Source organism: Mastomys coucha, unplaced genomic scaffold (genome assembly GCF_008632895.1).
Source record: "Mastomys coucha isolate ucsf_1 unplaced genomic scaffold, UCSF_Mcou_1 pScaffold7, whole genome shotgun sequence".
Taxonomy (NCBI): domain Eukaryota; kingdom Metazoa; phylum Chordata; class Mammalia; order Rodentia; family Muridae; genus Mastomys; species Mastomys coucha.
Window position 1 is genome coordinate 55,884,430 of NW_022196913.1, and position 13,880 is coordinate 55,898,309.

General features: G+C 44.1%; 1 protein-coding gene across 2 annotated transcripts in view; it reads right to left on the reverse strand.

The window, feature by feature from the left end:
- Positions 1-13,880, reverse strand: part of Shc3 (SHC adaptor protein 3) — a 142,360-nt gene that overhangs the window by 31,931 nt on the left and 96,549 nt on the right. For both annotated transcript variants that reach the window (XM_031358042.1, XM_031358041.1), the window contains exons 6-7: positions 12,535-12,586; positions 6,608-6,734 (exon numbers count right to left, since the gene is read on the reverse strand). In XM_031358042.1, coding sequence (XP_031213902.1) covers positions 6,608-6,734; positions 12,535-12,586 — 179 coding nt within the window. The remainder of the gene's footprint in view (positions 1-6,607; positions 6,735-12,534; positions 12,587-13,880) is intronic.

Below are 13,880 nucleotides of genomic sequence, written 5' to 3' on the forward strand. Positions count from 1 at the left end.
CTCTCTCTCTCTCTCTCTCTCTCTCTCTCTCTCCCCCTCCCTCCCTCTCTCTTCCCTTTTCTATGCCATCTCCCTTCTCTGCCCTCATCACTCTGCTACTGTCTGTCTGCTTGTCTCCATGTCCCCTCATACTCCTCTACCCTCTCCCAGGTCCTTACTCCTCTCCCCTCCCTTAGTAAGTCTCCTTTATACCAGATCTCTTGCATGGCATAATTACTCAGGAGCACACATTGGCATGAGCCCAGGTTCCCCCTCACTGCATTATCTTCCAGAACATTTGTGCCATAATGAAATGCATCCAAGGGGGCTTCAGTGCAGCTGAGCTTATGCCAGCACCATGTATTTAGCTTCTAAAGGAAGGAGCTACATAAATCTCTTTTCTTCATAAAGCCAGTCCGCCCCAGGTATCTGGAAATAGTCTATATTTCTATATATCTCTATCCATATCCATGTCTATATATTGAAACAGAGTTTCATGTATTGTGAGCTTTTCTTGAGTGTCCTATATAGCCATGGATGATCTTGAACTTCAGATCCTTTTGTTTCCACTTCCAAATGCCTGAATTACAAGTATAGGAAACTGCACCCAGTTTATATGGTGCTGGGAGTGGAACCCTGAACCTTTTAGGCAAGCACTTTACCAATAGAATTGCATCCCGAGCTCTTGCTTTAATACTGAGAAATGGATGAATACTATATCTATTACCAAGAAAGAAATTAGTCACTGTAACCCCTGCCATCTATCTCTTGGGAATATGTGTAAACAAGGTGAGTGTTTTGTTTTATAAATAAATCTGTCTTATTCAGAGATCAACTCATTGGAATATCCCACCCATATCAGAAATAATCCCTTTTAATTGAAAAAATAAGTTATTTATACCTAGAGACCACCAGAGCCTAAATGTGCATGTACGCATTTCAGCAAGTCATGGCACTTATATGAAATGAAATCACACTAAAATGAAGATTTACCCCCCCCACCCAAAATGGCAAAATATGGTCCTCTGAAATTATTTCCCACATAGTTAGTGATAAAACTGCCCAGAGATTTTGGTTGGTCTAACTCAACTTTTTCAGAAATCTGGAATTAACCAGAAGCTTACAGCAACCAGGGTTTTGTTTTTAATGTGCTTACTACATAAGCATGAGGACATGAGTTTGGATCCTGAGCAGCCATCTAAAAGGCCAAGTGTTACTGCGTGTACCTAGAACTCCAGCACACGAGGTAGGGGGTGAGAGATAGGAAGATGCTGGAGCTTTCCTGCCACCTGCCTAGTTGAAAAACAGAGAGAGCCTCTGCCTCAAGGGGCTAAAGTAGAGAGTGAGAGAAGACACTGAGAGTGAGAGATGACACCTGAAGACTTCCCCTGAGTTCTGCACAAATAGACAGAGAGACAGAGAGACAGACAGACACACAGAGAGGGTGATGGTTAAGGTTAACTGTCAACTTGATCTCCTCAGAGACGGTCCCTTGGGAATTTGCATGGGGCATTAATCTTGATTATGGCTTAAGGTCTGAATACCTGTCCACTGTGGGTAGAACCATTCCCTGGGCTGAGTGGTCTTAGACTGTGTAAGATGGAGGACACTACCTAAGCACTAGCATCTGTGCATTGCTCTTACTGCACAAGTATGTGACCTGCTGCCTCAACCTCCCTGCCTCGGTGAGCTGCCCCTTGAGCTGTGGACCAGAATACACCTTTCTTCCTTAAGTTGGTTTTGTTAGGGTATTTTATCACAGCAATAGAAAGGGAATCGAGAAACACATCTACACACATCAAACACATACACATACATGATTAAAAACTAAACATTTTAAAACAATGAAATAGGGTATGAGGTCACTACTGTGGTAGCATCTTAAATAGCCTTACTTGCCTCCGTATGGTAGCCTTGTAAGCTAACAGCCATCTATCAATGACAACCACCCCCCACGTTGCCACAGATGGGACAGGGCAGTTTTGAGCCTCTTTCAACAGCCAGTCCCAAAAATTTATCATCATTTTCCCTGTCTGAGTGATCCTTTGAGAACCCAATTCCCCAAGCTGTCTTTTTAAAAAATTTACTTTTAATTACCACATAGTAATTTTGCACATTTATTATGGGGTGCTGTGTGCTAACTTGATACATTTCTACAGCACACAGTGACCAAATTAGAGTAATTAGCATTCCCATCTCCTTAAGCACTCATCTGCTTGTGTTTGCCAAAGCTGTCTTTATTTAACCTGATGCAGAGCCTGCCTGGGGGCATCCATCAGAAACATTCAGAGGCAAGTGTTTATCGTGGGGCCCGCTTGAGGCTGGGAATAACATTTGGGTCAAACAGTCTTTATTAGTGGAAGAAAGCGACAAAGAATGTAGAATGAATGGAATTAGAGGGGTAAAGTCTGTGAAACAAATAACCACAACTAATGACTATCACAAATCCTAAAATGAGAAGCCAAGACATTAATAAGCTCCAACACGTTTATCTAGACGCTACATACATTTGCAGGCTTCAGCGTTTGTTCATGCTCACAGTGTGTAGCATGGCTCTAAATTCTCATTTCTGGCCTACCATTAAACATCTCACAGGTAAAAAGTGAAAGCTGAAAAAAAAATCAACTGATGCATCCTATTACATACAAATACAACACACACAAACATACATATACATATATATGCATATATACAAATGTATACATACAACACATACCAACACACATACAAACATGCACACACATACCAATACACATGCACAATACATCTACATGTGCACATGCCCATATACATGTTCATATGTACATGCACATGTATGTAGCCCTTCAGTAAAGACTATAAGGCTGAGTTGTTCAGCATTTAAGGAAACCTCTTCAGTCACTAGTGAGGGATGTAGCAGAGACATCGGTGGACATAATGACATGGGTAGACTGTAGACTTTATAGAATTATTTCAGTGAAGTCACTAAAACAACCGCAAACATTAATAATATACATCTTAGAGAGAGGAAAAGTACGAGTTTCAGTCTTGCTGCCTTCTATTATTTACATTTTTATTAATGTCGGCAAAAAAAATTTGTAAGCTGTGTAAAGAAATAAGGAATAAGGATAGCTAAGTCAATGGAAATTGTGACAAAGAAATCTCAGACTTAAGGAAAAATAAACAAAGACTCTAAAAATGTTCAGTCAACCAAAAGAAATGATATGCAAAACACTAAATACAGAAATGAAATGTGTCTCAGGAAATGTGGCTTGCTGGTTTGTATAAGGAAGTTTAAAAAAAATAAAGTCTAGAACCAAAAATTCTACTATCACTGCAAACAGGAGAAGAAAACTTTAACAACTCACTTAAGCAAGTAGCAGGTTTGGGAGGTAGAAGGAGGACACGATTTTAAATAGTTCAATCCAGCTGAACCAATTCGAGAAACAGAAAAGAACACTAATTAATAGAAATGAATGGAGCCTGGGAGACCTGTAGGACCACTAAGGATGGCAGTTTGTGCCAGCATGACAAGATCTAGGATCACCAAGGAAACACTCTGGGACACAACCGTGAGGAGTTCTCTAGATTAGGCTAGCCCCTGGCCATGCCTGTGAGGGAGTATTTTGCTCTGGTTAATTGAGATGGAAAATCCATCCTAATAATGGGTGGCCGCATTCAGTGGGTTTAGATCTCTGGGCAGCGCAACTAGGGAGAAGCCAGCTGAGCATCAGCATCCATCGCTCTCTGCTTCCTCACTACAGGCACAATGTGACTAGCACCTCACACTCCCGCAGCCTTGGCTTTTTTGTCATAATAGACAGAGCTTCCGAACTGCAATCCAAAGTAGACCCCTCTTGCCTTAGGGTGATTTTTTCTTTCCCAGAGTATCTGGGATGGCTAGTTTTGATTGTTAACTCGACTACATCTGGACTTAACTAAAATCTAAATGACTGAGCACACATTTTTTTTTCTTAATTAAATCTTTTAAAGTGAGAAGACCCACTTCTAACCTCAATCTCTGAGATGGGAAGATCCATCTTTCATCTTGGCCAGACCTTCTGCTGGCAGCCTGTATAAAGGACATGGACGAAGAAAGCTGGCTGGCTCTTTGCCTGCTTGCTTTCACTCTCATTAGCAAGCCCATCCTTTCACTGGCATTAGAGTCTACTCCTTTGGGGTTCTGGCATATACTAAAGACCAGTTGAGACATCCAGCCTCAAGGACTAAACAACTACTGGATTCTTGGACCTTCTGTTGGTATCAATCACTCATTATGTAAGTTTCATTTCTCTAGAGAACCCTGACTAATATTATTTCTTATTGGGGGTGGGGGGAGTAAGCAACAAGACAATTTCCCAAATGGGAAACAGTAGGACCATTAGCTTAATAATTCTACTAAGGCATATATACACAGGAATACTGAAAGATGGCTATCCTAAAGCTTGAATACAACTTCACAGTAGCTTTGTTCATTCAAGACAAAAGAAGGAAGCAGTTCAAATGCTCACAAAGGGTGTATTTCAGTTAACAAGTTCACTGTCCACTATGGAGGGAAATCAAAGAGGAACCTAAGCAGAAACTGTACTGGAATGATGCTTACTGGCTCATATTTGGCTAGATTTCTTATACAGCCCAGGACCACCTGCCCAGGGAATGGTGCTGCCCATAGTGGGCTGGCCCACTGCATCAATAAGCAAGGCACTTCCCACAAGCAGATCTATGGCCAATCTGATCTAGGTAATTCCTCAAATGAGACTCCTTTTGCCAGGTGACCCTAGGCTGTGTCTGTTGACATTTATAACTAACCAGGGCAGTGCAATTTCAAAACACAAATGATCCATTCCGTTTTGCAACTCAGTCTTCTCACACCTTTATAAATCCTGAGAGTGTAACCTGTGATGCACAGGCCCTGGATGGATTCTGCAAACAAACTACTCCAATCACATTCAAAATAAAGACTCATTCTTAGATCAGAGATGTCAGGCTGTGACTGCTTCCTTTATTCCTCCTCCAGCTCCATCCTGCTAAACACATCAGCTTGGGCAAAGTGGATCCTTACAGGCATCCTGACAAATGGATGAGGATTTTTTTTTTTCAGAAAGGCAAGGAAGACAAAGCTGAGAGATACCTTCATAATGGGAGTAGATCAGACATCAGCTCCATGGTGATGCCACAGGAGGTGGCTTTGTGAGTTTGGAGAGGAAAGAAATAAACAGAAGAGAAACTATGTTTGTTTACAGTGAACACACTGTTAGAAAGGTTTTCTTATGTGTGTATACATTTATTTATATGTGGGTACACATACATAGGTGTACATACATTTAATAATGTGCAAGCCAGAGGTCAACCTCGAGGGCTATCTACCTTGTGTTTGAGGAAGGGTCTCTCACTGGCCCGGAACTCACTGAGAGGACAAGGTTGGATAACCAGAGAACCTCAGGGGTCCACCAGGTTTTCCCTCTCCAGTGCTGGGGGATTACAAGTGTACACCATTGTACCTGGTTTTTATTTGTTTGTTTGTTTTACATAGGTTCTGGAGCTAAAACTTAGGCCTTGTGCCCACAGGGCAAGCGCTTACCCAGCTGAGCCATCACCCAGGTTTTAATAGCTTTTCATTATGGAAGTTCATCAAAGGCAGAATAGACTCAAGTTCAAGTTCAAGAAGAACACTGAATGTCCCATATGCCCCATGGTACTTTTCAACTTTCTATGTCATGGAATAGTCTTACATCTCAATAGAAGACTCTTTCTGCATTTATTGATAATTGCTATCTCATTTAATAATAAAACAACTACCAAAGTGATTCTTATCCCTGTTTTCCAGATGAAGCCAAGGTGACTAGGACAGTTGAAGGATCTTGCACAGAGACACATGGCTGATGATCATCTCTGAAGCTAATGGGCCATGGAGGCCAATAGAGCAAAAGGATGCTGTCAGCAGGTGGGGCCCCATTTGGCTAACTGTGACAACCAAAAGATGGGGCACAGACCCCTGTGGAGTCACAGACCCAGCAAGGGTAACTGTGGAGGAATCAAAGAACTGGAGAAGACACAGTGTGACAAAAAAAAAAAAAAAAAATTACAGTGAAGTTTTTGGTAATCTTGATCCTGCCTCTGTAGCTTCCAGAAAATGTTTCCTGCCCATTCCGAACCATATGTAAGCTTCCATCTGTCAGTTTCCTGTGCTTTCTACTGAGCACCAGCCAGGTGTCTGTAACCCGGGAAATGCAGTGAAGATCTGCATCTGCCCAGAGTGTGGTACTGGGAGCTGGTCTTATTTTATTTTATTTATTTTTTAAAGATTTATTTATTTATTTTATGAATATGAATACACTGTAACTGTACAGATGGTTCTGAGCCTTCATGTAGTTACTGGGAATTGAACTCAGGACCTCTGCTCATTCAGGCCCAAAGATTTATTTATTATTCTATGTAAGTACACTGTAGCTGTCTTCAGACACACCAGAAGAGGGCATCAGATCTCATTACGGACGGTTGTGAGCCACTATGTGGTTGCTGGGATTTGAACTCAGGACCTTCAGAAGAGCAGTTAGTGCTCTTACCCACTGAGCCATCTCACCTGGTTTTAAAGAAAAGTTTACAGACCCTAGATATGCCCCGGAGAAAGACAGGCACTGCTACTCACCGGTCCTGGAGAGCAGGAATCTTGGAAGGACACTGCAAATACTGTTTGAACCGGAGTTCAAAGGCTTGTCCGATGGAGCCAATGACATCTTGGGCTAGCCCATCACAGCATTCCAGAATGTGGCAAGCTTGGAGAAAAGGGGACATGAGCTCATTAGAGACAGTGCCAGGGCTCTCTGGACCCCTTGATAAAGGAGCCCCATCTGGGGTACAGAAAAAAAAGAGCTACATGCCTCCCTCCTGGTATGGATCCTGGTATGTCTCTACCAACCTGAAGTCTCATCTCTGGGGCATCTCACAGGAGTAGGTGGTGGACAGGTGAATTTCTTAGAGGGCTGGGGCATCTCACAGGGGTGGGTGGTGGACAGGTGAATTTCTTAGAGGGCTTTTCTGTGAAAGTAAAGCTTTTATTTTTATTACTTAAAACTTATTTATTTTGGTTTTATGTGCATGAGTGTATGTCTGTGCTTCGCATGCATGGAATTCCTGAAGAGGCTAGAAAGAGGGCAGAAGATTCCCCCGGAACTGGAGCTACAGGCATTATGAGACACCCTGTGAGGGGCGAACCCGGCCTGGGTCCTTTGCAAGAGCAGCAAGTGCTTTTAACCATCGAGTTACCTCTTTAGCCCCTTCGTGGTTCTGACCTCCCTAGAAATGCAGTGTTTAAAAAGAAACCTCAATACATATAGGATCATGGGCAGAGTTTCCCTAAGGCCCAGGAACCTTAGTAATAGATTTAAACTGGTTCCTACCAGATGAATGTTGAGCTATTCAATGGATTTAGAGAAAGTTGTCCTTGACTTAGTAATAGTGAAATGTTGATGAATTCTGACTAGAAACACTAAGCATCACAAGGTTAGGGATGCAGAGGAGATGGTGCCATCCTGACAAAAGCACCCCAATGAAAGCAAAGGGAGAAAGGGTTCCTCTGGCTCCCAGTTCCAGGTTACATTCCATCATGGTGGGGAGTCAAGGGAGCCCTTCATGTGTGAAAGGGAGCTTGAAGTGTGCAAGTGAATTACTCTGATTTGATCACTGTACACTGATACACTGGAACCTCGATCACACATGAATACAAGTAGGTGTCCATTAAAATCAAAGAGGAACAGCTGGTTAAGTGTTTGCCATGAGGACCCGGGTTCAGATCCCCAGAACCCACATTTAAAGCTGTGTGCAGCCATGCAGAGCTGGAAATCCAGTGCTTGTGAGACAAGACATGTAGAAAAAAAATCTCTTGTGTACTATATGGCTATATCACCTGTCAATTAAAAAAAAATCTATGGATAGGGTAGGAAAAATTCTATAGGAGAGGGTAGTAGGATAGAAGGTGAGACATCCAGTAGGCAGAAAGGATTCTGAGATGGAGAGATGTGGGGAGAGTCGTGTGGGACTATGGAGGAGGACAGAAGCATGGGAGCTGAGCGGAGGTGACCAGCCTCATGGCAGAACTTAGATTAAAATAAATGGGCTATTAAGTTATGATCTAATCAGGGAACCAACTAAAGCTTATAGTCAAGGTGTTTGTAAATATATTTTGAGTCTCAGAGTTGTCATTTCTGGGAACAAGGGTATGGGAGGAAACACACAACTTAGCAGAGGTGGGAGATGGACCCTTAGTGCTATCTAATTTACTCAAATAAATGAGCTCGTGGTTCAGGGGGGAGACCCTGTCTCAAAAATAAATAAGGAACAGATGATAAAGATACCCAAAGACTATGTCTAGATACGGGGGCAGGGGGAGGGAGAATGGGGGAGAAATAAGATTTAAAAATGATAAAAATCATGTATTAGAATCCAACAAAGCTGACATATTGGGAATTCCAGCTCTACAAACATCAGTCATTGTGTAGACCTCCTGTTGGTCACCAGCCTTCTAAAATTCACTTATGTGCAATCCTAACTTTCTTGAGATGGTTGGTGGTGGCTGCACATGACTTAGTTACTGGGGAATCAGGCTCCCTTTGCTTCCACTGAATCCAGAAACCATGGACTCTTAATAACTGAGAGACAAATATATAAAGAGTCTTTAGAAAAGCCTGCAACACTATTCTGCAAGGCGAGACTGTCTAGATTTCTCCAACAGCACTGCCTGTCCATCTCAGAGGGAGGCTTGGTGAAGGGACTGTGCACATATGGAGGAAAGCCTGGCCCCTTGGCTCTGAAAGGTGAAGATGGGCCAAGGATGGCTGGATTGCAAAACACTGAAGAAGCTGGGCCTTTATACAGTCCAGAGTGAAGTACTTGGAGACCAGACACCAAGGGGGCACAGACTACACTTGAGCACTCACTCAGTCTTGCTATATATATGTCAGGTCACACAAAGTACCTATGTGTATGCTTGTGTGTGTGTGTGTGGGGGGTTATGTTCATGTGTGCATGTGTATGTGGTAGCCACAGAACAACCTCAGGTGCCATTCATATCTCAGTGGACATTCACATTGTTTGATGAGAGAGGGTCTCTCATTGGCCTGAAACTTACCAACTAGGCTAGGATGGCTGGCCACCAAAGGGTCCTCCTGTCAATGCTAGGATTACAAGTGAGTGCCCACACTCTTCAGGCTGGTTCCGGGAAATGATCTCAGCTTCTTCTTCTTCTTCTGCACAGCAAGCTCTTTGCTGACTGAGCTGTTTCCCTAGGCCCCCAAGTACTGTTTAACCACATTGCTGCCTGGATCCCACTCTCTCAGACCTGAGTGTTGAGATTTTTCTTATAATTACCCTAAGTCACTCTCAAATGGAGCTACTTTGAAGACCATGGACCTACTAAAGAAGTCAGAAAAACAAAATCGCCTAGATCGCTCGCAGTTAATTTGAAGCAAATCAAACAGAGAACAAACTCCAGTGCTTCTAACCCAGACAGAGTTTTGTGGGGACATTATCTGTTATCTTCCCTTCTCCAGGCCTGCCCTGATTTTTTTGGGGGGGGGGGCGACTGCTAAAATAGTTAAAGAGGCTGGCTTATGCTGTAGGTTCAATAATATTCTCTGAAAGGAAAAGATATGCCGAGAAATCCTAACCCCAGGAACCCAGAGAGTCCTGCAGAAACTGAGCGATTTCAGATGTAACTAGTTAAAACAAGTTAACAGTGGGCTAGAACAGGCCACCATGAAGTCTCATCTCCATAGACATTCACAGTAACAGAGAGGATGTAAGGACAGATTTCAGTGGCACACCTGAAGCCAAGGGACAGTGGAGATCACCAGTAACTACCAGAAGCCAGAAGCAGGCAGGAGGGATTTCTCCTCCAGAACCTACAGGGAGGCCACATGGCCCTGCTAACACCATGAACTGGGGTATCCATTCTCCAAAACTGTAAGGCAACATGTCCATGTTGCTTTAAACACCTTCATCTATGTTTGCTACCTTAGACACTGACCTGCAGCCTCTAGGCCTGCAGCAAGGACTTCTCAAGTGCTCCGAGCAACAGTCCTGACTGTCTGAGGTATAACTCTGCTTGCCTGGGATCAACACTGGCTATGTAAAGTCACCAGAGAAGACAGGCTAGTCTTAATGCTAACAAAGCATCCCAAGGCCGCCACAGCCCCTTCTCCTCTCTCCTCAGATCTGTCTTATTTTCTAAAGAAAAGTCAGAGTGGCTGTTTAATTGGTAAAGTGCTTGCCTTAGCAGCACGAGGACCTGAGTTTGATGCCTCAGACCAAGAATTTAAAAACAAAAACAAACAAGCAAACAAACAAAAAAACCCAAAAAACAAAAACAAGTGTCATGGGACAAGCTTGCAATCTCAGCCCTGGGAAGGCAGAAGGAGGCTAACCCCTGATCCCAGTGGCCAGCTAGCCTAGCCTACTTGGAGAATTCCAGGTCAGTGAGACTCAAAACGTAAGGTAGAAAGAATCTAAGGAATGAAACCCAATGTGGTCCTCTGGTCTCCACACACACATTCACACATGTGTACCTGCATACATGCACACTCACACATGTGCATCTGCACACACACACAGAGACACACATACCTGCATTTTCACACACACAGACACATACACACCGGCATTTGCACACACACCTGCATACTCACACATGTGCATCTGCATGCACACACAGACACACGCACATGCACACACACAGACACATATACACCTGCATTTGCACAGACACACAGACACACACACACCTGCAACTGCATACACACACACACATACTCACACATGTGCACCTGCATGCACACACACAGACACACACACCTGCACCTGCACACACACACACTCACACATGTGCACCTGCATACACACAAACACAGACACACACACTTGCACCTGTACACACATACACTCACACATATGCATCTGCATACACACACATACACACACACAATTACACAATTGTCTAATTGTCCCAGCTCTGTTCAGGGAGACCAAGTTCAGTTCTAGACAAGGAACCTGTACTGTATTATCTTCTCTCCCGTCACCCTAAAGATGCTTGACAAAGCTTCATTTTGCACGGGGAAGAATAGGAAGAACAAAGCCAGACCCTCCAGACTCCCTGTAACGTCTTGTCTCCATGTTGAAACTCCAAAACATCGCTGATAGGATGTAGGTTCTGTGCTCTTGCACCCAGAACTGGCTGGCAAGGCAAACATTTACAGCCAAGTCAGAAGGAGTTTGTGAGGACATATTTGACATATTAACTACTCCCTTGCTCTGCCAGAGCCTCTGGTCACAGGTCACACAGTTACTTCCCATCGATGTGATAAAACACCTGAGGAAAACAACTCAAAGCAAGGAGGACAGGACTTATTTGGGCTCACAGTGGGGAAGCCATGGTGTGGGGAGCCTGAGGCAGCTGTAACATTGCATAGACAGTCAGGAAGCAGAGAGTGGTAATGGCTGGCACTCAGCTGGTTTTCTCCTTTCTATTTACTTCAGGACTCTAGCCCATGGAGGATGCCACCCTTAGTTAAGTGGGCCTTCCCACTTCAACTGATCCAATCTAGAATCCCCCTCACCTCACAAACAGAACAAAGTTTCATCTAGTAGGTTGTTCTAGGTGCGGTGAACCTGACATTTAATTGGTATTAGCCGTCGCACAAGGTTTCATTTGCTGAAACCCCTGCAACTACAGGAGAGCTCTCATCCTATGTTAATAAGCCCCTGTGGGTGTCTTGGACATATATCCAAGATACAGGTTTGAGAAGAGGATGGCAAAACAGTCTTAGATATCATGTGCACTGAGTGTGTTTGTGCTTCAAGATGGAGAAACTATGTCTGTGAGTATGTAAGCAAAGTGAAAAGTGCAGCCTCTGGCACAGAGGACAGAGGCCAGGAGGCAGGAGGGAACCAGGCTACCGTGTAGGGCAGTGCCACTCTTCATGGTGACAAAGTCTACTGGGTCTTGTCAATGACATTTCCCTTGTAGCCGTAGCAGGCATTGGGAGCTATCTAGTGTTCAAGGGTGTTACCCCGAGCCCACCTCCTCCAGTGTATCATTGTCCACTCTTGTTTTATAAGAGACACCTACCTGTGTTTTATAAGAGATACTGCCTGTGTCTGGGGTTCCCAGAAGCTCAAACGGGGTATAAGAGGACAGCACACCCTGAGTTTAGGTGCTGGGCTCCAGAGCAGGAGACAGGACAGGGTGCACACACTGGGTGAAGCTGGTCAGGAAGATGGGTAGGTGTAGGGTTTCCCAGGCATAACCTAGGCCACCGTCAGAGCACAGGGTAACAGAGGCGCTGTGCGAGTATATCAAACCTCGGCCATCCTGACACACAGGTGCGAGTGTGACATGCAGCATTCAGTAGGTTCTCTCTCAGCCAGGTGACAGCTACTCTTCCAGGCCTCAATTAGCCTTAATCATGTCATGTGACACGTGCTCATTTGCTAAAGGAGCTGAGGTAATTAGGAACATCTGGTTCGAGGTATTAAGCCTGACTTCACACTAGTGAGTGATTAAATGGGTCAGGCATTGCTTACCTCTGCGATTGACAGGGTCTTTAGCGACGTAGGCAACATAGTCTGTTGTGTCCTGTGGAAGGAAAAAGAGCCGTTTGGATCTCTCATCACAGCAAGAGGTAAGTCCAGAGGGATGCAGAGCCCAGTATGCTGAGCATCCATTCATCCATCACACAGCCCAGAATCAGTTGGAAGGAACATTCAAGGACTAGCACTTTCCTAGTGTGGGAGAGCCCTGAGCATCCTCAGCACTGGGAGAAAAGGGAAGGAGAGTGAGGGAGGAGCCAAATACTGCATACGAAATTGGTCCAAAATAGAATGGTTTGTGACAAGTCCTCACATTTGGATGTGGTTGGAAATCCTCAGAGATCTGGATGCAGATCGGGCAGAGCTTGGGGAATCATGACTAGCTGTTACACAGCACTGCCATGCTCCCCTGGGGGAGCACACTCAGAGCAGCCAGGGTACCAAGCACCTGACCACCTCATGGTGGCTCTCCTCAAGGACTTTCAAAACTGGTGCTGGAGGCCCATTGGTTCATCTGACTTAGCTGCTTTGGATTTGAGACCTGGCCATACAGCTATACAGAATGAAGTTATCTCATTTCTGGGAAAACAGGTGAAATCAGGAGCCGGTCTATTAAGTGAAGTGAATAAGAGTCAGAAAGAAAGATATAGAAGTAGAAGCAGGCTGCCAGGAAACGGAGGGTTGGGAGAAGAGCAAATGCATGGATATGATCAAAGTATGTCATATATACACATGAAGCTCATATGTCTCTCACACACACACATGAAACAGTCGAAATAAAGCTCAAATAAAGCAGTTGAAATAAACAATAATGAGTGCTAATTTAAAACATTGTAACTGTCAAACAAACCACAAAATCCCACTGGCTTTCTATAGAAGTCTCACCCCTTGGTGTGAAATGAGTTTTCTCCAGCCTTGAGACCCTCCTGATGGTCAGCAGAGGCAGCCTGCGTACATTCACTTCTGAGCAAGTAGCCAGGGACCTGGCCATTTTCTTAATCCTTTTAAAAATAGTATTGTTTTTAGTATTTTAGGTGTGTGTGTGTGTGTGTGTGTGTGTGTGTGTGTGTGTGTTGGGCAGGGGAGATGGGATATGTGCACATAAGTGCACGTGCCTATGGAGGCCAGAAGTGCTGGGTCCCTGGACCTGAAGTTATAGGCTGTTGTGAGCCACCCTATGTGTGTGTGAGGAAGCAAGCTTGGGTCCTATGGAAGAGCAGGAAGAGCTGTTAACCACTGAGCCATCTCTCAACCTCTGTTTTCCTAATTCTTAAAAGCAGAGAGACTTCTCTACAACGTTGATACTTTTGAACATTCAGAACAAACCAAAAAAAAAAAAA